At 44.0% G+C, this 26,732-nt stretch overlaps 1 protein-coding gene across 4 annotated transcripts in view; it reads right to left on the minus strand.

Moving 5' to 3' along the window:
* Nucleotides 1-6,724: 6,724 nt before the first annotated feature.
* Nucleotides 6,725-26,732, minus strand: part of YPEL2 (yippee like 2) — a 61,966-nt gene continuing 41,958 nt past the window's right edge. For all 4 annotated transcript variants that reach the window (XM_036106116.2, XM_078064467.1, XM_078064474.1 and 1 more), the window contains 3 exons: nt 16,334-16,377; nt 15,221-15,329; nt 6,725-11,482 (listed from right to left, as the gene is read on the minus strand). In XM_036106116.2, coding sequence (XP_035962009.1) covers nt 11,393-11,482; nt 15,221-15,329; nt 16,334-16,377 — 243 coding nt within the window. In that variant the 3' untranslated portion in view covers nt 6,725-11,392. The remainder of the gene's footprint in view (nt 11,483-15,220; nt 15,330-16,333; nt 16,378-26,732) is intronic.

Below are 26,732 nucleotides of genomic sequence, written 5' to 3' on the forward strand. Positions count from 1 at the left end.
TGTGGCAGTAGGAATCAGGAAAAAAAAAGAGAGAGAGAGAGAGTATCCACATCTATCAGAATGACTAAATTGAAATATAAACCAACAGAATTTTCACAGACTGCTGGTAGAAATGCAAAACGACACAACCTTTTTGGAAAAAGTTTGTTAGTTAATTCTAAATTTAAACAACCACTTGCCGTATAACTCGGCAATCTAATTTTCCCAAGAGAAGTAAAAATATATACACAATATGCACAAATACCTGCCCATACATGTTCATAGCCACTTTTTCCTAATAGCCGGAAACTGGAAACAACAGAAACGTCCATCACTGGTAAACATACTGTGGTATATTCATTCAATGGAATACTAGTCAGCAATAAAAAGGAATGACCTACTGCTTCATGCAATAATATGGATGAATCTCTAAGTATTATGTTAAAGCATTATGAAAGAAGACAGATTGGGGCGCCTGGGTGGCTTTGTCGGTTAAGTGGCTGCCTTTGGCTCAGGTCATGATCCCAGGGTCCTGGGATCGAGCCCCGCATCAGGCTCTCTGCTCAGCAAGGAGTCTGCTTCTCCTTCTTCCTCTGCCCCTCCCCCTTGCTCCTGCGCGTGCTCTCTCTCTAATAAATAAAATCTTAAAAAAAAAAAAAAAAAGACAGATTGACCGGGTTACATATTATATGGCATTCTGGGAAAGGCAAAACAACATTAACAGAAAATAGATCAGTGGTTGTTGGGGGCTGGAGATAGGAGGGGGCTCATTATAAAAGGGACGTGAAGGACCTTTTGGAGGTGATGTAATTATTCTGTATCTTAACTGTGATTTGTATTTCTTTGGCTTTGAGTTTCAAAATTCTAGGCCATCAAAGGTAAGAATAAAAGATTCTAGGCAAGAACAAAGCATTTGGGAGAAAATACTGTAAGTGAAATCAAGATGTCCCCACCTCTATCCCTCACTCAAAAGAGATTCCCTAAAGAGACAGGGATGAGAGAGGCAAAGAAAATGATCAGAGAGATTAGTGGGGTCTGGAGACAAAAAGGTTAAACCTAAAGAGACCCCATGGAAAGAATTAGAGTACATGTTCACTGACTGCCCAACCTATAACTGAGTGAGCCCATACATGGCCTCACCAGGCCATAATGCTGAGGACTTTCCTTGGGCAGCAGACAGCACATCACCCTCTGACCAGCCAGCCGAAACGACTCATGTTTGTGCCCCCAAAACCTTGCTCAGCTCTCTAACATACCCCACATGGAGAGACCCTTTTCCTTACTATTACGTGAATGACTGCCGACCATCCCATGCTGCCCACTCCTTGTACTTAGGTTGGACCAAATGAAACCATTTGAGAACCTTTACTCCCACCGTGAGGTATGAAACAGATGCCCGCTTTAGTGACCTTTCCTATCTTCTCAACTTTTCTCTCATTTGCCTTATTATTTCCAATGGAATGAAGGTAAAACAATCTTGAAATAAATAAATCTTTCTTTCCCCCACAACAGTCAATAAATATCACTAGTCTCCTCTTGGGTTGGGGTTGAAAGGAATAATTCTTTTGTTCGATGACCATCCCTATATCCACATGAATATTTGTTCATCAAACATTCACTGAGCTGCTAGGGCAGTCAACTGTGAAGAGTCTGGGTTCCTGCCCCAGAAGGAGTCAGACAATACAATCTGGTAAGGACCACAGTACAGGCCTGGGTCAAGAGCTGGAGGGGCCCAGTGGAAGACAGGCAGCAAGGGGCCTCTGGGAAGCCTTTCTATAACTGTACTTTCCAGCCCAAACCAGTAATTGCAGTGGTGGCTCTGATGTTTCCTTCATTGGGCAACTACCCACTACCCCTGGTTAAACAAGTACTCCCTGAAGGGACTGCGAAGATTCCCTGAGGGCAGGGATCTTGTCTATCTCTAGCACAAAGTCCGGCTCATAAAGATTTGTTGAAAGAAATGTGTAAGTTATTGTCTTTGGGGACATTTACTATTTGCCAAGTATGAAGAAATATAAACTAAAATATGCTGAGAAAATACATGCAGAGAAAAAGGATAGTTATAAACCATCCTACTAGGATTCTTCCTCTCATTTGTCCAGGGATTCACATGCATTTTTCCGCTTTGCAGAACACACGGCCCCGCCTTGCTTCACCACTACTATCACAATAACCAACATCTCTTCAGCTCTAGGGTGCCAGGCTCCACCTCAGCACTTGATGTACGTTGTCATGCTTAGTCTCACCACAACTTGCTTTTACAGGTTGGTCAGTGCAGCCTCAAAAGGTAACCGGCCTAGCCAAGGTCACAGAGCTAAATGGAGCTCGGAAGCCTGCTTTTTAGTCCCCACCTGCCAGTTAGTGTCCTGCCCACAGGCAGACAGGATCTTTACAGGCATTCTCAGGTTGAGTTCTGCCTGCCTCATGGCATAGCTTTTTCGGGCAATCTCCCTTGGGCTAAACCTGGATCTACCCCAGGCAAGATGAATTATCTGATGCACTGGCCACAACAGGTCCAAACCAGTTATCTCTGTGGTAACTCCCACTTCTTCTTTGCCAGAGGACGACCCACACCCGCTTGTTAACCAGAAGCTCCCACAGGAGTTCTTCTGATAGGTAGGGTCCCAGAAGGTCCATGGCTCTTCCTCTCCTCAGTCCTCCTCCCTCAGATGGCTGGCATTCTCGCCGGTGCGATTCCTTTATCATATCATTGAGATCAAAAATGAAATGAAACCTGAGGAGTCTTGGGTCAGTCTCATCACCATGGAAACAACGTCAAGCCTGAGTGCCTCCAGGAGTGGGTGCTCTTCTTCCAATGGCAGTGGAAAATCAGGGACAGGGAACTGGACGAAGCAAAAAACAAGCTCCTGCTGGGTTGGCTGCAGTTTGGGTCTAAACACAGCATGTTCAACATAGGATTATGTCATCGGCAACAGCATGATCAACCTATATTCTTCATTTTGGACACTGTGCTGGTTTGGTACAGAACATACCAGGCAAATGAACGACAACTCAAATTATCCCACTTTTGTGAAGGGACATTTTAAAGTCTATTAAGGTGGCTCAAAGAATGTGGTGGGGGAAAAATATATAATTGGTAATAAATTTTAAGAACATTCTGTGGATGAATTTTTGCTTCTGGGAATGGGAAACCAAAATTGTCCCAAGAGACTCCATTATAAAAGCCATAAATAAAACATCCCTGCTTGGTTGCTGTGCTGGCGGGGCCTTGCTCTGGAGAATTAGAATTAGAAGCAGGCAGTCCAGGGGAGGCTGGGGAGGTGAGTGAGATTTGAGAACTTCCTGCTCCTTCTGCATGTTGCCGGCATATCAAGACCAGGGTGCAAGAACAAAGAGCAAATTATGCCTGACTGAAGACCACCAAAGATGGTTACTATAAAAATTCTCAAACAAGATTCTAAAATTCAAGGATGTTTTTCTAGCTGATGGCCTTTTTTTCTTTCCACAAATGTTCACCCCCTAGAGCTAAAAGCAAGTAGCATGGTGCAGGGACCACTAGCCTGATCACCTGGGTGCTGGGTTCTAATGTCAGTCCACTACTTCCCAGGCCCATGAGCAGGTGTTGATGACTTACCCTCCTCTCGCTAACAGTGCTGGGCGGGGGGCAGGGAGTGACACTTGCAAAGTCCTATTTGATCTAGGCAATGTACTGGGCATTTTATGGCTATTATTTGATCCTGACAATAACATGAGTGTGGTTGCTGGTATCCCTGATTTGCAGATGACAGAAACTAGTCCCGAGAATTGCAGGGACTTCCTCAAAGTGATCAATATATAATCATGCAGTCAGGCTTCAAATCCCCATCTGTCCGACTCCAAAGCCAACCTTCTTTCTACTTGACCCTGCTAATTTCTGAGCTTGGAATAAACCATTAGCATGATTTTAATTCAAAATAAATACAACTCACTAGTTCTGTCATAGTTTTCAAATGATTTGCTAAGGCCTCAAAAAATTCAGCTTTCCCAGCTATCCTGTCTCTCATTAAAGTGATCCCATTATCACCTGGGTGGAAGAGGGGGGAGATTAGAAGTATCTTCGTGCCACATGAACTCTTATTAATGTTTGGCTTGTTCCAAGCTGGCCTGGAGAGTTACCCCCAAACGTCCGCACAGAGATGGTACTGAATGTTAGGATACTTGAGTCACTTCCGCATGGGCATGGTTTTCATTTCCATCTTTTCTATCAGTCTGAACAACTGAAAGCAACACTTTTTCGCCTTAACAATCATAGCCCTGCAATTAACAGGCCTGAAATCCTATAAAATCAAGGTATGGTACAACTCACCTCTTCCTCAGTTCTGAGCTCCTGGCTTCCAACGGAAAAGCCAGAATTTCTATTTCATGATAAAAAGAATAAAACGGGAGACAACTAGACAGCCATGACAGTTTGGGGGTGTGTGTGTGATCTGATTTGCCAAAAAGTTTCCTGTTTGGTGGTTATTCCTGCTTCCTGAATGGCAGGCTGGGGCCACAGAATGGAGGGGGCGGGCCAGCTCATCCACGAGCATGTTATTTATGCCCTGAACCTCAGTTTTGTCTTCTGTAAAATGGAGTATTTGCTTCATAGGCATGTTGCAAAATTAAGCAAATAATGTACATAAAGATCAAATATAATAGTCCACTTCATCCCACTCCCAACTCAAAATAGCACTCTGTAATCATGACAACCATTTCATTACTGACTCCTTGCGAGGTGCCAGGCACTGGGCTGAGCCCTTTCCGTAGATAACCTTTTCACTAAGTGAAACCAGTATTTGAAATCAGGTGCCCTAACTCCAGAGATTGCCCTGTGCCCTGCTCTAGGTTCAGATGAAAGGATTTATGAGCAATTGCTTCTGCAGGAAACAGGTGCCAGAGAGGGTAGTGAGGGTGGTGGCTGATGTTGATCTGGCCAACCAGGGAGGGCCAGGCATAGCCCTTTGTTCTCCTGCTCTGCACAATTAGTACCACTGATTTTCTGCTCCCTGGGGTTAGTTTCCTGACTAGACTAGGCACATAACAGACGTCCAAAAAAAATGCTTGTTAAATGCAAATAGTAAACTGACTGTTTACCTTATGCAGGAAACATTCAGTGCTAACCTCCTCTCTTGTCCTCTTAGGGATACTAATATATTTTGAATCCACGTTAATTCAACGTTCACCAAGCAGTTGTTAAGTACCTACTATTAATCAAGGGGCCAAGGATTACACATGTGATCTACTGCAGAGTATTAAGAACCAACAAAGCCAAGCTTAGGTTCTCCTATGGAATACACAATCCTTTTCAGGTAGCAGCCACCTAATTTGCTGATTCACATTCCCTGACCCCTTACACATTAAGCAGTCATGATGGGCAGACTGAGAAAGTGTCCTATGAAGCCACACAAGAATTAAGAAGGCTGGAGGAAGAGAGAGGCTGACATTTGGAACACAGTGCAGGGCAAGAACCTAGGGCGGTGAAGCCAGGCTAGGATTCCTGACCCTGTCATTCCCATGAAACCCTCCTGACCTCAATTTCATCATCAATCAAATGGGAATAATCGGCATTTGTCATTGCTTTTCTCATAGGGTGGAGAGGACTCCTGGGATGATGTGAGGAAGAGCCTCATGGCGGGGATCTTAAGTGAGGTCACGTAGGCAACGCACCCTAGCCGTGGTCCGGCCTGATCCCTGGATGGCCACTGGGGTGTAAGAGCTTGGAAAGGGGAGGACCCAAGGATTGCTGGTTTGGAACCGGTCATCTCCCGCACATGTTATCTTTTCTCTCCTCCTGGTCGGCCAAAGGCAAACAAGAATGAAATGATAACAGACACATCCACTGAAGCAAAACAGGTCACGGAAATATGATAATACGCTCAAGGACAAATAAAGTCAACTGCAGCCTGGCCCAGAATGGGTAGGTGAAAATTCATGGGAAGACAAGGTTCTTATTTTATACAGAACAGGCTTCTAAAATACTTTCACCAATGTGAAAACACACAAATACACACATTTGGGCAGTTTTAATATCCTCTTTCTTCACTATTTAAGTTGCCTATACAAGGTGAGAACGCTGTCAGTTGTGGAGGCATGGTTTTGAAAAAGTTGATGTCTAGGCAAAAATACTTCGTCTGTTAAATGAAGGCACCAGCAAACAAAACTCTGTACGCTGACTGGCTGTGCAAGGCTATGCATATGGAAGATACTGGAGGAAAAGAAAAGCTGCTGATTTACTAGAACGGTCCAACTGCCTCACCCAGTGTCTAGAACCTAACAGATGTTTAATAAATATTTGTTCAGTGAGTGAGAAGACTTGATTTTCCATATACTGTAACTGTGAATACTTCTTTCCTCCTTTGTTAGCCAGTTATTCAGAGATAATGCTGCCTCTTTGTGACCTAATTTTGTTGTTTTACAATTCTTTTATCTCTTCACTTAATGCAATCCAATTTCCCCCAAAGAAATTGGCATAAACAGAAAAGTTTGCCGAGTTTTAAGAATATGGGGTTTAGTAGACAAAAATCCTAAAGGTCACTCAGGCATTTCTGATATCTAAAGATAAGAGCAGCATTTGCAGATAAGCAGGAGACCTGATTTTTATTCATTAATTGGCCAACTGTCCTTGGAACAAACAACCCCGCAGGGTCTCAGTTGAGAGCTCCGTGAATGGGGTTAGATGACCTCCTACAGGCTTTTCAGTTACTTTCAATGTTAAAAGTCAAGTTAAAAACATGCTGGGTCAATTAAGACAGATGAGCCCTCCAAAGAATATTTGAAAACTTTATTTTCTCAAATGAGCACCAACACAGATTGGAAATATGACAGAAACAATGCACTTTTCTCTAATACTGAATCACTATGTACAAATACAGGAAAAGGTGAAGACAAATTATTTGAAAATAATTATCTTTGTTATTGAAGCAAAGTGACCTGAAAAATGCCACCAAAAAAAAAAAAAAAAAAAAAAGATAGGGAAAATAACAAAACCCAAACCCAACAAATACAGTTTGTAAACACAAGCATAAATAGAGATTCCGTATTGAAAGATCGTCTCTGCAGGTTGGAAAAGGGAACCGACTCTCACTTTCACCAAAACGTTATATAAAAATATACAGGCAGATCGAATTTGGTGATGGGAATAGCTTGTTTCTTCTTGGCTTTACCTTTCACTGCTGGCAGATTTCATGACTGTATTTTGCTTAAGAAAATGAAACATCTCTTTCCTCTACCTTGACCACTAGCTTGTTTTCTCATTTGAGGCAGACTCTTTGTTAAAATATGTAAGTTGATTGTGTTCAAGATTTTATTTCCCAGCCTCTTCCTGAACCTGAGGCAATCTGACCTTAAACTGTTTACCTACAAGGTATGTGTATTATTTTACTGATGTTCTTTCAACCCAAACCAGTTAACAATGTGGCTTCTACAACCACTGGAACCCTGGGGTACATAAGGAGTACACTCACATCTCAGTTAGAAACACATAGACCTGACTCTGCTTGATCTTCACAAACAACAGATTTCCTTTACTATCTTGGAAAGTTGAGCACACAAAGAAAAAGGAGCAAAGTGGCAACAGCTCCATGCTCAGAAAAACAAAATCTTCATGGTTTGTGCTGTTGGTCCACTCAGAAACAAAACAAGGAGAGAGAAAAAGAAAGCCTTATGTGCCCAAGGTGTAAACTGTAGGTATAGTGTCCCCAATAAAAAAGAAAACAGGAGGCACAGTCCAAAGTGCTTTTTACACACACACACACACACACACACACACACACACACGCATTAAAAACAAGATTCCGATTTGTTGGAAATTCTTCCAACAAGAGGAATCACTAAACTGTTACTAAATCTGATTTTATTTATTTTCTTTTCTAGCCAATATTGGTGCAAGAAAATATTTCAATTCTCAACCTGGTAATGTACTGCAGAGTCTGCTCCATCTGGAAAAAAAATGCAGAGAGGCATTGCCTCTGTCCAGACTAAAGTGATACAGATCTTTTTTTTTTTTAAAGAGTATATTGGTGATCACTGTTTCCCTTAAAATACACTTCAAGAAATGCAGAGGAAACCATAGAATTTAAAAATGAAAATAAAAAGTGCTCTCAGGGGATCTGAGAAAACAGCACCAAATATATTATTTAAAAAATTAAATATTATTTACAAAAGTATATTTCACAAGCAAGTTTTTTTTTTTTCATATATATATCCACTTGAAAATCTTTTTATAAAGGGGACACCTCTTTTTCACACACTGACCCACCAGTCAAGATTTACTCTATCCTATCTCCATGATCTTGCTGTCTCGGAGTTGGGGCAGCACTCAGTCGGGCCCAGTTGACAATCTGTGGGCATCAAGTCTGGCTGTATTTGATTCATGTCAAATCAACCCGTCAGCAGCCTGAGACTAACATCCTGGGGTCTGGGTGTAATCCAGGGCCACCGAGGCCACATGACCTAGGACAGCACAGGGGAGATGGACCTAGAGAGTCTGCCAGCTGGACTTCAGTTGCAAATGAAGGCAGCTGCTGGCTGAGGTACGGAACTTCACGCCTTTGCCTTTCTCACTTCGCACTTTCCCCTGCCCTACTCCCTGCGCCCTGCCTAGGCTTTACAGTCAAACTCCAATTCCCTGAACCCGCCAGGGGTGAATGGATGAGGTCTTTGGTTATGCTCTGAGTCAATAATTTGGTGAGGAAATTAAAGAATGAACTGACTGAGGCCATGAGTTGATGCGTCTCCATCACTCAGCTGTGGTCTCTCCAATACTGCTAGACGTTAGGTAGACAAGCCATGAATGGAGCTAAAGTTATAAGAAGCACTTTTGGTTTCATTGACACAGAGGGAAAGCCTAATGAGTTGTTTTTTTTCCCCTGTAGTTATGGAAAAACCAACATTCTACTCAGATCTTTCGCACCAAGTATGATGCCACGCACCCATTGGATGCTCAATGGGTAAGAACTGGAAAAAAAAAAAAAGAAGAAGAAAAAAAAAACCAGAACCTGGGTCTAACTGGAGCCTACTCTGATCCATGCAACAGTCAGAGGCCTCATCCCCAAGGAAGAACAGTGGCACATCAGTCTCCTCTGCCCCTTGAAAATTCTAGGGCACCCCGTGTCTGGTTTCTATGTCACCACACTCCATTTTCAGTCTCAAAGACAAAACACCTACCCGTGCTTAACCCCTATTTTCTTTCTATGGAAAGGAGTATCAACAGCCAGGACATTCCCTGAGCAAAGGGGCTAATCAAAATCTCTAAGTGAAGGCCACTACCTTCAGGGCAGACAGAAAGGGGGATCTATGATTTTTGTGCTGGCAAGCCAGCTTAGGAATGTGAAAGTTGAAAATGCTTTTTATTGAGATCTTGGCCCTGGGAGCCAGAAGAGCTCTTTCTCTGGGAGCGGAAATGAAATACTTCTTCTGAACTTCAGTCTGCTTTTTAGTAACGTGGGGAGCACTTAATCTCCCAGGGTTGCTAAAGTACCAAAAAATGTGGGTAAAAAGCCTCTGGGAACAAGATTCAATTTCTAAGAATCCTTTTGTGTCACAGAAGCAGTCTACCTGGAGCCACCCAGCTTCCTGTCAGTCCTGCCATCCGTCACCCCCCAGGGCAGGGCCACGCCTAGCTCAGGTCCCCCCTTCTGCAATCAGCCCACAGAGACATGAAAAGGCATTTCCACCATGGACGCACTCCCTACGGGAATTTGTCTGAATTCTGGAAATGTCCCTGGTTGGCTGCTTGAATCCTGATGAATCAATTTTACAGATTCTTGCCTCTACGAACTCACTCTTCTGTGACTTTTAAGGTGAATTTCCCTATAGGAAAATTTCCTGTAGGATCAGCCTACTTAGAGAAATGAGATGCTGAGAATTACCTAACATAACCTGCACATATCTTAACATTAATTACATTTTCGGTCTAAGCAATAAAATTAACTCGGTTGAACGAGTTTCGGTCGTGCACCGTGTGCTGGCTTACCTGCTGGTAGAATACACTTCACAGTGTTGGTTAACTAACAAACTCCTTTCTCTCATAAGCCTTATTAAGGATCTTTTCTCTGTTTCCCTAATATAATGAACTTTGGTTTGGTTTGCGAGATAGATGGGAGGCAGGGGCTAATACTGGAGTTTGTAACTTGATGTTGGATATCATACCTAGGCCCTCCCCACTGCTGGACCACTCTGACAATTTCTCTCCACACAAAGCATTCAAGTCCAAGGAGAGCAGCTAGCGGCATGAGGAATCTACTGGCCAGGTTATCACTAAGCTCAAAGTCTTGGGACTTTGATAGAACTGGAGAAAAACACCCAAAACTCTATGTACAAAGAATTGCTGATCTCACTGAAGCCTTTGCATACCAAAGGGGAAAGATGCACTAACCTGTAATGGTTCAAATCTAAGCTATTCCCAGCATTGCCCCACCCCACCCCCTTCCTTGCCACAAGGCTCTTCTCTTACTAAGGGTCAGGAAAAAAGGTTAGACAGTCAGAATTGCTAACTGGTTCTACTTTTTATTTTTTCTGGCCCAGTATCTGAGCCATTTCTGCAGGAGCTCCCAAACTACCGCCCCCCTTTGTTCCCTGTCCTCCTCCATTACTGATTTTAGTTGGTTGGTGGCCAAAGCCTTTGGGATGTTTGGATCTTGCACCCATTGCCAATGGCAGTCCCCCTCTTCTCACCTACGGCGGCTGAAGAGGCAAAGATAACCCGAAGGAGCAGTGAGGCATCAGAGTTATCAAAACCACCTGGGCTTCTCACTCTCTGCTTCCATGACACCCCCAACTCAACCCAGGAGAACCAGGCCCCTGCGCCCCTAGAGTTAGGGCCAGTTCTTGCGCTCACATGCGAACCTGGCACAGTCGGTGTCGGGAACAGAAGCTTCTGATCAGAGAGAATGCAGTCATGAGGTATTTTTTTTTTTTCTCTTTGTCCTTTTAGACAAGTCGATTATTTCAAGCCTAAGTTACCGGGACCCCGGGAGCAGCACAATTTTGTTCCTACCTCTAACGGCCCATCCCCTGCCCACCCCTGGGACCCTCAAGGCTCCCCGTTCCTCTCTTCCTCACACCCCCATGCTGTACCACTGCTCTCCTGACAAGAGGCCATCAGGCAGCTCTTACATGGGCCCTAGGGCCCTTACCAAGGTGGGTTGCCGCCATGCGGTCAGGCATCTGTTCCTTTCGTTGTTTTGTTTTCAGCCAACACTAGAACAGAGAGAGAAGCCAGGATCAACTCACAAACAGATACAAAGCAAAGAGACAGAGAGACAGCGATTTAGAGGCCGGTCACCAGAAAGACGGCGTCAGGGTGGGAGAATGCCCCAGATGGCAAGGCCCCTAAATGGATGGAACCAAGTGTTCAGTCACTCTCTCACGCTTGGGTAGAATGTTCGGTTGGATGGTGTTCACGTGGACACTGGGTTAGGTGGATACCCTCCGATCAGTCCCAGCCATTGTCCTTGATCATGTGTGCTAGCTCAATGATGTATTTGCCTTCTTTATATTTCTGGCTGCTTTCAAAGGCATGTTCCTAGGAGACACAAAGGAAGAGAAAAGACACCAAATGACCAAAGACAAGTAGGTGACTTGTAGCACAGAAGCAATCAGGACCAGCCTGGCCCAGACTGAGAGATTTCCCGCCACTCAGACACGCCACGCCCCCTTCACTGAGCTCCAGCTCTGAGACAGCGCCGGGACTCTCTCCATATTTACAACCGAGTTTCAATATTTTTCAATTTGAATATTCTAAACATTTTTTCTCAATATTTACAATAGAATTTCTTCAGGATCTCTGCTCATTTAAGGCTTTGCCCAAACGTCACCACCTCAGTGAGGTCTTTCCCCACTGTTCTACTTTAAAAGCACAACTTCCACCCCAGAACGCCCTCCCCGCCCCTCTCCCTGCTTCACTCTTCTCCACGGCACTTACCATTTTCAAACACACAGTACCACCTGCACACTACTGTACCCATTGTCTCTCACCAGGACGACACACATTTCATGGCAGGCAGAGGTTTTCATCTATCTTGTTCACTGCGGTATCCCTCGTGCCTAGAAGACTGCTTGCCAGATAACAGGTCTTCAATAAATAACTGCTGAGTGAATGTGTGAATGTGTGTGTGTGCGCGAGCGTGTGTGTGTGAGCGCAAGCGTGTGTAAAATCTGAGAGGAACTTGGTTTCAGATGCTAACCAGAAATGTGCTCTATGGATGTATCCATGAAGTTTCTATGTCATAATCCTCAACTGTCCTGTTACACTTGGAGAAAAGACACTCAGGGAGAGAACAAAGTATTGGGAGGCCAAATAGGTCTCTCTCTTATTTATCTTGCTGTTTCTATGTCAGGTGTGTTAAGTCTGTTTTTCCTTCACCGCCTTTCTCCAGGGAGTAAGGAGCTACATGAACTCTAGGCTGAAGAACCTGGCAGCCCTCACGCCCCACCCAGTTGCCAGGCCTCCAGGGAGAAAATGCAACAGAAACCACCTGGCAATTTACCATCCTAAATGTACAACAAACACTGTGGGTGGGCTTGCAGGCTAATAAGCCCCACAGGAAAGAAAAAAGAAAAAAGAAAGAAAAAGAAAAAAAAAAAAGCCCTGCATAGGTACAGGCTCAAAGGGATATCTTCTTCCCAGGCACAGATGTATAAAAACATCTTGGTGTACTATATGAAAAGCACTGGTCATCACAGTCATTAGATGGCTGAGCTCAATGTGCACAAGCTGTGGACATCAGCTCTTTTCCCAAGTCTTCCAACTTAGTAAGTAACTCAACCCTCCTGCTTGTAGGTTCTGGGCAGCATTTGTATGAACTGTATCTTCTGTTCCTAGAGCTCTGGGGAACTGAGTCTCCTAATAAGAGCTCACACTTGAGCCTCTTATTGAGAGAGGAATCATTCCACAAAGTGGCGAGGGGAGGGGCGCTGAGAGAGAATGTGCAAACACATCACACACACACAAGAGCTGTGGACTCAGCAGTCATTTCCCTGACACTTCATTATTCCTCAGCTCCGTGTGTGTGTGTGTGTGTGTGTGTGTGTGTGTGTTTGTACACACAACAAAGGAATGTGGTTCGAGACTAAGACCTATTGTTCCATGTAGTGTGTTTAGGATAGGGAGGAGGTAAAAAGAAAACTAGGAAAGTAAGAATATATCCCCATTAAACAAACAAAAAAAAGTCAAAAGAAAAAAAAAATTCAACAGCCCCCAAGCCACAGGGCACTTGCAAAATGTCCTAACTGGACAGAGCACTAGATCTGGAGTCTGCAGAAATACCCCAGACTGAACCCTGGCCCCAGAAGCATCACTTAACCACTTGCGTTTACAATCGCAAACTTTCCATTTACAAAACTGGGATAATTAAAAGTACTTCACAGGATTACTATGAGGGTCAGAAGAAATAATGGAATGAAAGATTGGAGCACGGGCCTGGGACATGAGAGGTAATATATTTGGGAGACTGAGGTTTCCCTACTGTCCTGTGTATACCATTATGCCTGTCACGCTGTTTTATCCGTTTACCTGTAGCTTTCCTCCTTGATACCATGACTGTAAACACTCCCAAGGGCAAGCATTAGATCGCATTTACTTTTGTATCCAACACAAAGGCTTTTAATGAACCTCTGTCAAAGAAGTGAATCATTTTACCTGAAGTGAGGAGCAAAACCAATGAACTCAGATTTATCTTCTGTCTGTAATCCTGCACATCTTCAATGGAATAAGATGACCAAGAGGTTGGGGAAACAGAAGGGCAGAACATTTCTGAATAATCAAAACCAGAGCTGTGGCCCCCAGATCACCCAGAGGGGTCACCGGCCATCCAGGGGGAACAGAACAGCCAAGGCCAGTTTTTCCCACAGGAAGCAATCAGGGCAACCATAGGGATCTGTGACCATCTTGGCATCGTGAAACATGCCATCTAGGGTGTTTCTTGCTAATTCTGAACATTTCAAGGGAGATGTGAAAGAGGGCATCTAAAGGCAATGCAGCCCCACTGCAGACTCTACCTGCGGCAGTTAAGATTTGCACATTTTTGAACTTCGGTTAAATGGACTCATACTTTTATGTTGGGCTTCTTTTGCTCAACATCTTTTTTATTTAAATAGATTTCTTCATGTTTTTAGAGCAGTTTTAGGCTCACAACAAAAAGGAGCAGAAGGCAAGGAGGTTTCCCCTGTACTCCCTGCTCCCACATAACGTGCAGCCTCCCCCATTCCTGGAGTCCCACAGAGTGGTGTGTTTTTCACAATCAACAAACCTACACTGACACATCATCATCACTCTGCGGGCAGTTCTGACGACTCCTCCGGGCTCTCCCAAGCTAACAAACAAGCTAACTAACCACAGGTCATATGAGCCAGCCCCACACTGACCCTGGGCAACTGACAGGACAGGGAATTTATGGCATTTTACATGGAATAAATTGTCCTCCCGGAGACAGGAAGACTCAACATCCCCACCATGACTGGGCAGAAAAAAGCACGTGAAAATATCTGCCAATAATAAATATGTCTACCAGCAATAACAACAGAAGTTTATTTCCATGGATCATCTATACCTCCTCTCACCCTGGCAAAGGACTGCTCACTCTAGGTATCAAGACATTAAAAATACTTGTTGAGTTAAACAGCGAAGGAACGAATGTCCACTAGGGAGAATCCAGCCATGAATCTATCTAACAGAGGACATTAATTAACATGTTTGATGATGCCTAGCACAGGGTCTAGGACCTGAGAAATGTTTTGGGGACATTTACTGGAGCAAAGAGCATGGGCTCTGCAGTGAGATTCCTGGATGCCTATATCCTGGTTTGGCCATGTAATGGCTAGATAACATCGGATATACTATTAACCTCCCTAAATCTCCGTTTCTTCATCCCTATTTTATGGATGGGTAAGGAAGCTTTACCCACTGTCTAAGGAAGCTGTGAAGAGTCAATAAAATAATATAGGCTTGGAAAGAGTAAGTTGTCAGGAAATGTTATGTGCTATTATTATTAATTAAATTGTAAAGCAGATGTGTATCTGTCTGTCTCATGGGCAGGTGCAAAGGAATGAGCAGGAGAAGGGGACTGTCAGAGAAAAGGGAAGAATGAGTGTGGTAGACAGGGGTGTGCCAGGAACGGCTCTTTGGGTTCCACTGACTGTTCCTGGACGAAGATAATCCCACAAGGTCACAGGAAGCCAGGAGAAGAAAGCAATCTTCCAGCACGAGGCTCTCGGTTACTCCCTCACAGTCCTCTCGGCACCAACCAGACTCCTCAGTACTCACATATTTCCAGCCCAGAGTGGTTTTGCAGTTTTCACAGTAAATGTCTGCGACTGCATGGAGTCCTGTTAGCAACACTCGCTCTTCTGCAGGCCCGCAGCCCACATTAACTCTGTGCCAAGGGACAGAGAGAGAGAAAGGGTAGTTAGTCACACATTCATCCTCGGTCGTTCAAGCTGAGCTTGCAGCGAGAAAATAACTGAGCACGGATGCCTCAAGGGAAGCCGACACTGAGAAGGGCGTTGTTTACGACCAAAAGTGATAATAGCCCCTAAAAGGTAGCCACGTGGAAACATCTCCATTGAAATGCATTTGAGATCTGAAAGTTCTGATTCAGCGAGTCTATGAAAAATAGTCTGTACGGTTGAGACTTTGCTTGGAAGGTTTCTAACTAATGCTTCTAATCTTGTGACCTAAGGGGACCAACTGATGGCCACACTGTGAAGACCACAGCCATGAGCACGGGTCCTCAGCTCAGAGCTTACTGAGGACTGAATGCAGCTGAAGATGTCAAATGGGACATCTGCACAGTCTTGTCCTGATTACAAGGATGAACGAGCCCCGTAGTATTTCCAGCTGAACATGTGAGATTGTCATTCTCACAGTTCATCACACTTCTGTGAGCGTCCCCCCTTCCTTTCCCAGGTAAGAGGCTACAAAGGATGTGCCCAGCTTTGACGGAGAGCCCTATAGGCCGCGACTGCAGTGGAGGAGGCTCTTCACTACCCGGGCCTTTTCCTCCAGCCACAGCTCCTGCAGTGGATCCCCGTGTCTTTTGTTTGACCTCCTCTCCTCCCGGATGACTCATCTTAGACCTGGTTATGAAGCCTCCATGATGAGGCTCTTGGAAGCACTTCAACGTCTTCGTATGAGCCTACAGCCCTCTGATGTGCCTACTGTGGGTAGTAAATGTATTATTTTTAGCCAAAGATGCTTCCGCCCCCAAAAAAAATTCCCCAAAGATAACTGGCTACCTAATGTGGAGAGTAATGTCCTGCAGGGTTTTTATTGTCGCAGAGGGGGCAGGGGGCCATTGTTTAATTATCACTGAGTGCTGCTTTCCCCCCCCACCCGACAAAATTTGTACCAAACCATGGATGTACCAGAGACACTCACACTGAGTTAAAGAGGTATGCTCGTCCTTGACTTCCTTGGAACGACTGAAATGCAAGGAAACAAATCGATAGTTAGATATCCATTTTATCCACCCATTCGGGAAACCAGCCCTAAATCACAACAATGACGACCTTCCAGGATTGACACAGCAAAAAAAAAAAAAAAAATGGCCCTGAGCCATTTAATAGTCAAGCTGGCAGCTAGCACGGGGGAGGACAAGAGGAGAGAATAAACAGAGCTACAGAGCTTGGGCCAGCCCACACTTGGACTGTTTTCACCAGCCCAGGTGAGAAGATAGAAAAACCAAACTCCACAATGTCATTGAAAACTTCTTCCCTCCTGACACCGTCTGTTCTATTAATCCACCCAAGATAATCCACATTGGCCTTTGCTGGACCTACTTATTTCAGGCATCTGTGCTGGCCACAGCTTTCCTCGAGTTGGTTAGGTAAATCAGTGGGGGCACCTTTACTTGCCCTCTTGGCCCAACCCCGAGAAGATGCCAAAGGATCCCCAAGGCAAGAAAGAATACACCACCAAACCTACACTTCTCACGTCTTGTGATCCTAACTGCCGTAAGAGTAACAATCCTCCTGACTGGGAGCATGGGCACTCTCCTTTTGAGGTGTAAGCAACTTGATCTCTAGATCACAGCAACGCTCGTTAAGCAGCAATCCCATTTTAAATTCCAGCTTCAATATGAGCTGTTCTCTTCCGGCTGAAGGGTGGCAGAAGCTGGAGAAACGTGAGCCAGGGCTTGCCATGCAGTTTGGCATCTACTTCCATTAAGACAGGCCCTCGCCGTGTTTCCCTCCTCTGGTGACACCGACAGGTCCAGCTGACATGAGCCATCCGCGTACTGCGCTGCTGCCTGCATTTTTAATGTGGTCTGACAGTCGTACTCTGGATCCAACGTCCTAGTCCTCTCCGAAAACCACTCTAAAAACAAATAAAATAAGGGACTCTCCCATGACCTCTATTATTCCGTGGCTGGAGAAATCCAGTGGTGACTAGTTAACAGAGGACCAGAGGGTAGGAGAGAACCAGACAGGACACAGATCACCGCACACCAGACAGCCATCGTCAGAAATACCGGACTTCAGGGATCAAGGCCACCAGCCAGAAAGAAAGGCAAGATTTCGGGCTTGCAGAAAAAGCTGCCTTTGGGGCAGCTGGACTGTTGGTTGCCTCCAACATGCAAACACACCAGAGGCCTGTGCTCCTAGGTGTAGCTCCAAGAAGCAAGCAGATGTTTCCCAGCTGCTGCTCAGACCTAAACCAGCTCTTCCCTTTGGGCTTTGAAACATTCCTGGGGAACAGAAGAAACTCCCAGGCTGGAATGAAGCAGGAATAGGAGTGTCCCAGCCTTGAAAACCTGGAGGTCTATGTCAAGTGTTTGGAAGAGACAGTGTCCCTGTGACACAGACTATGGATTTAGACAACCTGTTAGTTCAACCCTGGAGCACAGACACCCAAGCACTGGCAGGGAAGCCAAAGCTTCACCGTCTGGCCCCACCAACCTCTGCGGTCCCTTCTCTCGCTATAGTGTCCTCTGCTCTAGTCAGGCCGAACCACACGCAGTTCCCTGGAACTTGCCATCTCACCAATTTGCCCACGACGTTCCCTCAGATGGGAAGGCTCTTCCACGCCTCGGCTCAGCTTGCTCTCTTCCGTAAGGCTTTCCCTGACCTCCCCGGGGAAGAGGCACCCGTTGGCTCCCATGTTCTGGACTCCTCCTGTGCCCTGTCTGTGCCTGTTTCTTAGCACTTAACATACTGGATCTAATTGATATGTTTATTTTCTAACAACCTCACTAGATGGGGAGCTCCCTGAAGGTACGGGCCAAGTCTTCACTCTCTCTGAACCCCTAGCACAGAGCACATGAGTCTGGTATACTGTAGGCATTTATTATTTACTCCACAGGTGAACTGCCTCTAATTTCCTTTATTTCTTTGAGTGGCTTTACTGATGTATAAGTGATGTCGTAAACTGTACCTATGTAAAGTGCACTATTTGTATCTACCTGTGAAACCATCACCGCAATCACGACTGTCATACCCAGAAGTTTCCTCTTGTCCCTCTTCACCTTATTGCCTTCCCTCCCCTCCTTAATCCTTTCCCACTCATCCACAGGCACCCACTGCCATCACTGTCACTTGCATTTTCCGGTTTTTTATAAGTGAAATCACACAGTATGTAGTGCTTTTTGTCTGGCTTCTCTCACACAGCATCATTCTTCCAAGATTCATCCACGTTGTTGCATTTTATCAAAAGCTCATTCCCTGGGGCACCTGGGTGGTCCCGTCAGTTAAGCTTCTGACTCTTGGTTTCGACTCAGGTCATGATCTCAGGGTCGTGAGATGGAGCCTCGCGTCCAGCTCCCTGCTCAGCTTGGAGTGTGCTTATCCCTCTCTCCCCCTCATCTCTCTCGCTCAAATAAATAAACACAATCTTTAAGGAAAAAAAAAAAAAAAGCTCATTCCCTTTTTATTGCTGAATCGTATTCCATTCTATGGATTTAACCATAGTTCCTTTGTATTTTTTGATTTTCATAAGGGATTTGGACTAGTCAACCTCCCAAGTCCCCTTACAGCTCCAAAATTATATTCTTTTATGATTCCTGGTTCTACATTATGGATAATCAGGAGCATCATCTTCTAAGAAACATTTGTTATAAACTTCAAGTTTGGAGCTTAGAAGAATGAGGCTATGGGAAAATAAATTCTAGAAGAAAGCAGACAGGAAGAGGACAACACAAAGCAACACAGCTCTACCATTTATAACAGGACATGGCATTTATTTCCCAAACAAACACAGATCTGCTATACCTAGAGACAATTGGGAATGCAGGGAGAGAAGCAGCATTTAAGACTTTCCAGGGTAGAGGCATCCCCAGAAGGTATATAAGACAATCAGGGTAGGGGGAAAAAAACACCTAAATTTTTAATCTACTTTTATCTTTCTTTCTTTCCTTCTTTTTATATTTTTATCTTAAAAAAAAGGTTTCACTAAACAGTCAGAGATTTGCCACTGGGATCTTCCCTGGGCTAGTGTCATGTGCGCACAGGTATCTAGAAGGAAGTGTGGGGCTCTCGTTGTACGCATGTGTGTGGTGTGATAGTGGTACCCTTCAGTCTGTTTTCAGCTTATCGTGAACACCGTTGTTTTCTGTGCAACAGGATGTCAAAAATGAGACTAATCTTAATTTAAAACAAAACAGAACAAAACGAAACAGGATATTTGGGGCTCCTAGGTGGCTCAGTCGGTTGGTCATTTCGGTTCCGGTCATGATTTCAGGGTCCTGAGATTGAGCCCCGCGTTGGGCTCTGTGCTCAGCAGGGAGTCTGAGGATTCTCTCTCTCCCTCTGCCTCTGTCCCTTCCCCCTGTTCATTCTCTCTCTCCACCCCCCAAAATAAATAAATAAAATCTAAAAAACAGGGTATTTAAACAGTAGGATCCTTGCAATTTTTTGTATAGGATAGCTCCACGAAGAGGTTCATTTACATCAAAGTACTTAAAAACGTAAAGAAGTTACACATTTTCCTTTTGTAAAAAGATAAGCATTCCAAACTCTTTGGCCTTTGCTGTAAAAAGGAGCTTGACATTCGTATGGTACTCTTATTCTGCAATATTTTCCAAAAGAATAAACCCACAAAAATCTGTCCCTTTAAAGAATAGGTGACATTTCCACAGGGAATGAGAATATAACTTCTTTTCAAAAGGAACTTATGCTATGGAGAGAACTGGTATCTGGCAATGTATTCGTTTTATATGATCTTTATAGTTTAGAACTGACATGACTGTACAAAAAATTGATTCAAAACGAATGATATTTGGAAGAAAATGCAGGTGGAAATCTTTGTGTTAGAAAAGATTTCTTAGATCCTGCCCCAGAAACAATTTATAAAAGAAAATGACTGCTAAACTGAACTTCATCAAAATTTCAAACTTACTCTGAAAAACCGATAAAGAGAAAAGTTAAGCCATAGACTGGGGAAAAAATATCTGGAAATCACATATATGACAAAGCACTTGTACCTGAAATATATAAAGAACTCTCAAAATTCAACAATAAAGAACAAATGCCCCAATTTTAAAACGAGCAAAAGAGGCTCTCTGCTCCTAACCCATTCATCAGACATCAGAATCTTCTGGTGCAGTGCCAGCCACATCCCCGAGACACAATGGTCATGTCAGAGTAAATGGATTTGGTCATATTGGGCACCTGGTCACCAGGGCTGCTTTCAACTCCGGCAAAGTGGATACTGTCACCATCAGTGACACCTTCACTGACCTCAACTATGTGGTCTACATGTTCCAGTATGTCAAGCTCATTTCCTGGTATGACAATGAATTTGGCTACAGCAACCAGGTGGTGGACCTTATGGTCCATATGGCCTCCAAGGAGTAAAAGCCCCCTGGACAACCAGCCCCAGGGAGAGCAAGAGGAAGAGAGAGGCCCTCAGCTGCTGGGGAGTCTTTGCCCCAACTCATCCCCTGACACACTGAGAATCTCATGACCTCTAGACAGTTTACATCCCAGACCCCCGAAGAAAGGGAGGGACTAGGGGAGCCCTACCTTATCATGTATCACCAATAAAGTGTACTATACCCAGCCAAAAAAAAACAAAACTCAAAAAATAACCTCAAAAAAAGTTTTAAATAAAAAATAAAATGAGCCAAAGATTTGAACAGACTTCACCAAAGATAAACAGATGGTAAGCAGTCACATGAAAAGATGCTCAGCATCACTAGTCACTGGGGTAAGTGCAAATTAAAAACACAATGAGATCAAAACCACAATGAGATACCACCTCACACCAGTCAGAATGGCTAAAATTAACAAGTCAGGAAACCACAGATGTTGGCAAGGATGCGGACAAAGGGGAACCCTCTTACACTGTTGGTGGGAATGTAAGCTGGTGCAGCCACTCTGGAAAACAGTATGGAGGTTCCTCAAAAAGTTGAAAATAGAGTCACCCTAGGACCCAACAATTGCATTACTAGGGATTTACCCCAAAGATACAAATGTAGTGTTCCGAAGGGGCACCTGCACCCCAATATTTATAGCAGCAATTTCCACAACAGCCAAACTATGGAAAGAGCCCAGATTTCCATCGACAGATGAACGGATAAAGAAGATGTGGTGTATATATACAATGGAATACTATTCAGCCATAAAAAAAAAAAAATGAAATCTTGCCATTTGCAACGACGTGGATGGAACTATAGAGGGTATTATGCTAAGCGAATAAGTCAGAGAAAGACAATTATCATATGATCTCGTTCACATATGGAATTTAGGAAACAAAACAGAGGATCATAGGGGAAGGGAGGGAAAAATAAAACAAGACAAAATCAGAAAGGGAGACAAACCACAAGAGACTCTTAATCATAGGAAATAAACTGAGGGTTGCTGGAGGGGAGGGGGGTGGAGGGATGGGGTAACTGGGTGATGGACATTAAGGAGGGCACGTGATGTAATGAGCACTGGATATCATATAAGACTGATGAATCACTGACCTCTACCTCTGAAACTACTAATACACCAAATGTTAATTAATTTAATTTAAATAAAAAATTAAAAACAAAAACAAAAACAAAAAAACTCTGGAACAATGAGATTCTGAGAACTTCCAGGTTGGTGAACACATCAAAGTGCTCAGTGAGTGATGTGCCCTGAAAGGGCATGAAAGCTCCACCCTCCACTCTACCCTCATCTTTTGACTCTATGTATCTCTACCATTTGGCTGTTCCTGAGTTGTATCCTTTATAATAAAATGGTAGTCATATAAGTTAAAAAAAGAAAAAAAAAGTGAGATATCACCATGCACCTATTAGAATGGTTAAATTTTTGTAAGCTGACAAAACCAAGTCAAGAATGTGTAGCAACCAGGGGCGCCTGGGTGGCTCAGTTGGTTAAGCGACTGCCTTCGGCTCAGGTCATGATCCTGGAGTCCCTGGATCGAGTCCCGCATCGGGCTCCCTGCTCAGCAGGGAGCCTGCTTCTCCCTCTGACCCTCCCCCCCTCATGTGCTCTCTCTCTCCCATTCTCTCTGTCTCAAATAAATAAATAAAATCTTTAAAAAAAAAAAAAAAAAAAGAATGTGTAGCAACCAGAACTCTCTCATACATTGCAAAACAGCATAACCACTTTGGACAAGAGTTTGGTGGTTTCATTTACCCAAGTTAAATGAAAACCTATGTTCACGCAAAAACCTGCAGGAGAATGTTTTCAGAGCGGCTTTATTCTTAATTGTCCAGAACTGGAAACAACCTAAATATCTCGCAGTTGGTGATTGGATAAAACGATACCACCCATATAATGGTAGTCTGCAATAAAAAGGAACCACGTGTTGATACACATACCAACATGGATGAATCTGAAATGCAACAGGCTAAAGTAAGTGATTGCCAAAGGTTATGGGTAGGAGGAGAATTTGACTACAAGGAGTAACGGGGGAGACAGAATTGTTATCTTCATTATGAGGGTGGCTATAAGACCAAGTATTTATCAGCTCATAGGACTGTATACCAAAGAGTGAGTTTTACTTTGTAAAATTAAAGAAAATTTAAATCCAATAAAAATTTTAAAATAAGCCATCTCTACAATCTCCCATCTGTACACTGTATTTCTGTATTTAGACAATTAGGAAGAAACAATTTCCTAATCTACTCAAAAGTATTCCAAAGAGCAACTGCAAGTTCTGCAAAAACCTTTGTGTAATTGGGTAAATGGGTTGGAGCGTGGGGATCATGATTTTCATAGGCACAAACATGCTAATGTTGCATTTGAATCTACCTTTCTTGTAAGAACTTTTCAGCAAGGGAAAATGTTAAGATAAAGTACTGAAAAATATCATTAGGACATACCTTAGAATTACTATATCAGAAAGTGATAAACCAATAATTTTAAAAGAGCGTATTAAATCACATAGTTTCAATAAGTAAGATTTGAAAAACAATTTGTTTTTCTTCCTTTCTAAATTATAATTATTAATCATTTCTTTGAACATAGGTTTATAATGTACATATCCCATAGCAGTATGTGTATGCCACTTATAAGTATCCATATATTAGGAGTATATACTCAAACATTTTACTAGTAGGGATAGGTGATTTTAAAAGTCTGGGGGCCAATCTGGGGGTTTCTGTCTGCTTCAGGGCAGGGCCTATGAGTAATTTCCTTAGCCTGGCATAGCCTAGAATTCCTAGAGAGTAGGGGATGATGGGGAGGACACATGGCAGAGAAGAGAAATGCCAGCCAGGCCCAGAGGTGCCGCCCAGGGCCACTATGGTCCCTCCAGGCCTGTTCCACGAAAAGTGCGCTGGCTGAGGCCCACACGCTGCCAAGGCCTGTCTTGGAGGCATGACCTCCAGGGGCAGGTACCCTCCTGGGTAACAGTGAACCTGCTGGCTCAGCCTGTCACTCAGGACCAGCTGAATTCCCTGGGATAGAACTCTGGAAGCTCTTCCGCCATGGCTTCCACTCTGGGCCTCTGCCAAGGCGACATTTATGATGGGAAAAACAGCCGCTGGACCAACAGGCATCTTGCAAATAGACAGACAAGAATAGCCCCGGCTGGGTCACTGTATCCTGTGGGGCCCAGCCCAGCCTGGCACACCCAGGCACGGCCTGGCACTCCCTTGAGTGAGGGTGGTACCAAAGGTGGGGAGACTGAAAGGAAGTTAAGGAAGCAATTAGAATGAAGCAAACAGGATTTCAGACCAGGAGATCCCAAACAGACTGTCAGACACATTTGTTTGCTGTCCTTACTGCCAGGCAACAAGGCAGCTCTTTTCCATGTTGTGGATCAACCGAGGCTGGTGTTCAGGACTCCAGGAAAGGGTTTTTTGTTTTGTTTTGTTTTGTTTTTTTTAAATTACACAACACTTTTCTTCTGTCCTTTAAAGGAAAGTAATAGTCCAGGCCCAGCCCTTCCAGCCAGCTCAAAGGAACGGAAAGGGCTTTGAGTTTCCTGTTTAGTATCCAAAACCACTGATTTCTGGCCCCTTTTGAAAGTCTGAAGGCAGCAATTCCGTTTAAAAGTAGGAGGACCATTGCAAATGAATATTTTTCAGGGGGAGGTGGAAAAAGAGCAAACATATGGGTTCCTTCCACTCGGTAACAGGCACAGGTCCTCACCCATGAGCAGACTTGGGCATGACGTCCTCCTAGCATAAAGCAGAGCCTCTCCAACTTAGGTCCTCTCCTCTCACTGGGAAGGTCAATCGTTTTCTCTTTCTTTTTTGGGGGGTGGGGGGGTGGGAGAGATCTAGAGAGGGAGAGAGAGAGAGAGACAGGCAGAGCCAAGCAGGCTCCACACCCAGCCCAGAACCCGAAGTGGGGATCCATCTCATGACCCTGAGATCATGACCTGAGCTGAAACCCAGAGTCTGATGCTTCACTGACTGCACCCCCCAGGCGCCCCAAGGTCAACCATTTTTAATGTAGCATGTGCCTCAGGAGGTGTAGAAAGATGAGGAAGCAGATGTCTACCTGCCCACCCAGCCGCGCTATCTGGGAGCTAGGTGCCTATCTGCGTATGATGAGAGGATCTAGCCTTGGCATCAGAAGATCAGGATCAAATCCTAGTTTTACAATGACAACTTACTAGCTACTTGACGTGGGGAGAAATACTCAAACTCTCTCAGCTTTGCTATCTTTTACATCTGTAGATGGAAACATGCCTATTTCATAGGGTTTCTGAGGATAAGTAGTAAAACAAGGTCAATGAAGTCCAGAGTAGAAGGAAGGTCAGTTCCCTCTCTTTCCTCTTTGGCCTTTTCAGGAGCCTGGAAAAGAGAGATGAAAAGGCTGATTCTAATCTACTTGGGTTTTCAAAATCTTTTTCTTTGGTGACTTTGATTTCTCTACTATTACGACAAAGGACAAGTGTTCTACTCTTTGCAACTCAACGTCTCCATAAAAATGGAGGGATGAGACTGAAGCTCCCCATGATCCTTTCCAGTCATATTGTGTGACTCCTTTAAAGCATTTAGTGCTTGCTTCTCCAACCTACCATCCACAGGCAGTGTGAATTATATGGGCTTCAAGGAGGCAGACTGCCAGATTTTGAGTCCTGGCTTTGATATGTACCAGCTATGCTACTAACTTGAGCAAGCCAATTAACTGCTCTGAGACTTGATTTCCTAATCTGCAAAATGGGCACAATAAGACAGTCCTCACACCAGCTTTCTATAAGAAATAAAGGAGATACTGTGATGAAAGAAAGTGCTTCATAAACTCCAAGGCTTTATATATATATTGTGTTGTTGTTACAATTTCTTTTTTATTATACAGCTATAAAAGAACTTATTAGTGCAAACATAAAGTTGAGTTCTTTTTAACTGAAATGTAATTCATATTACCATAAAAGTCATCCTCTTAAAGTATATAATTCAGGGGCTCTTGATATATTCATAAGGTTGTGCAATCGTCACCACTATAATTCCGGTACATTTCCACTCTCCAAAAAGAAATCTCATGTCATTACCAGTCACCTTCCACATCCCCTGCCCCAGCCCCCGGCACCCACAAATCTACTCTCTGTCTCCATGTATTTGCTGAAGGCACTATATATTATACAATACGCCATCTCAGCAAGAAGTCAATAGAAGTATTAGGCAGAGATACAAAGGAGGGTTAGCAAAACCCCTGCCCTTGGGATGCTGGCTAAACCTCCCACCTCAGGAGATCTGACATTCTGCTGGGAGGGCCTGGTCAGTCCTTTTTCATTTCTCATTCTTTTCTCCATCCATGGTCAGGCCCAGTGGAGTTTCCCATTTAGGGTCAGGGTAAGCCACAGGCTCCATTCCAAAGAACTGAAACCCATGCAAAATAATACTGGATCCTGTTTGGATTTCACCCTTGAGGAAGCATATGGAGAAAGTGGGAAGGGTAATAATAATAAAGAACAATGAAAATGATGAAAACTTCCAGAATTAGAACCCAAGTGCAACTTAGAGCCAGTAAGCCTTTAGCTAAGAGGAAAAGAAGATTTAAGGGGATTTCTTCCATTTTCTCTGCAATAAGAGAAGGAGGAAATGGACATAAATGGAAATAAGAGAGACTTGGGTTAATTGTAAGGGAAGAATTTCCTGACTGTGTAGGACTTCCACATGAGGACACGGGTCACTAGGAAAGATGAGGAAAGAACAAAGCCATTTCTATGTGTTTATGGATCACAGAAAGCTTCTAGCCCATCTGTCTAGAAACCTTGAGATGGGCTAGGAAGCCACGTGTGCTGCCTAAGGACAGAAGAATGGCCTCCTACAGCCCTCGTCCCCTGGCTTTGAGCTTTGGTAGGTCTCAGTTCACCCTCACATTCCCTAAACAGATGGAGGGAGGGGCTGGGAAGGGACTGGCTCTCAAGGAGGAAATATCTGCTGTGTGGA

This window comes from Halichoerus grypus, chromosome 2 (genome assembly GCF_964656455.1).
Source record: "Halichoerus grypus chromosome 2, mHalGry1.hap1.1, whole genome shotgun sequence".
NCBI classification, from domain to species: Eukaryota; Metazoa; Chordata; class Mammalia; order Carnivora; family Phocidae; genus Halichoerus; species Halichoerus grypus.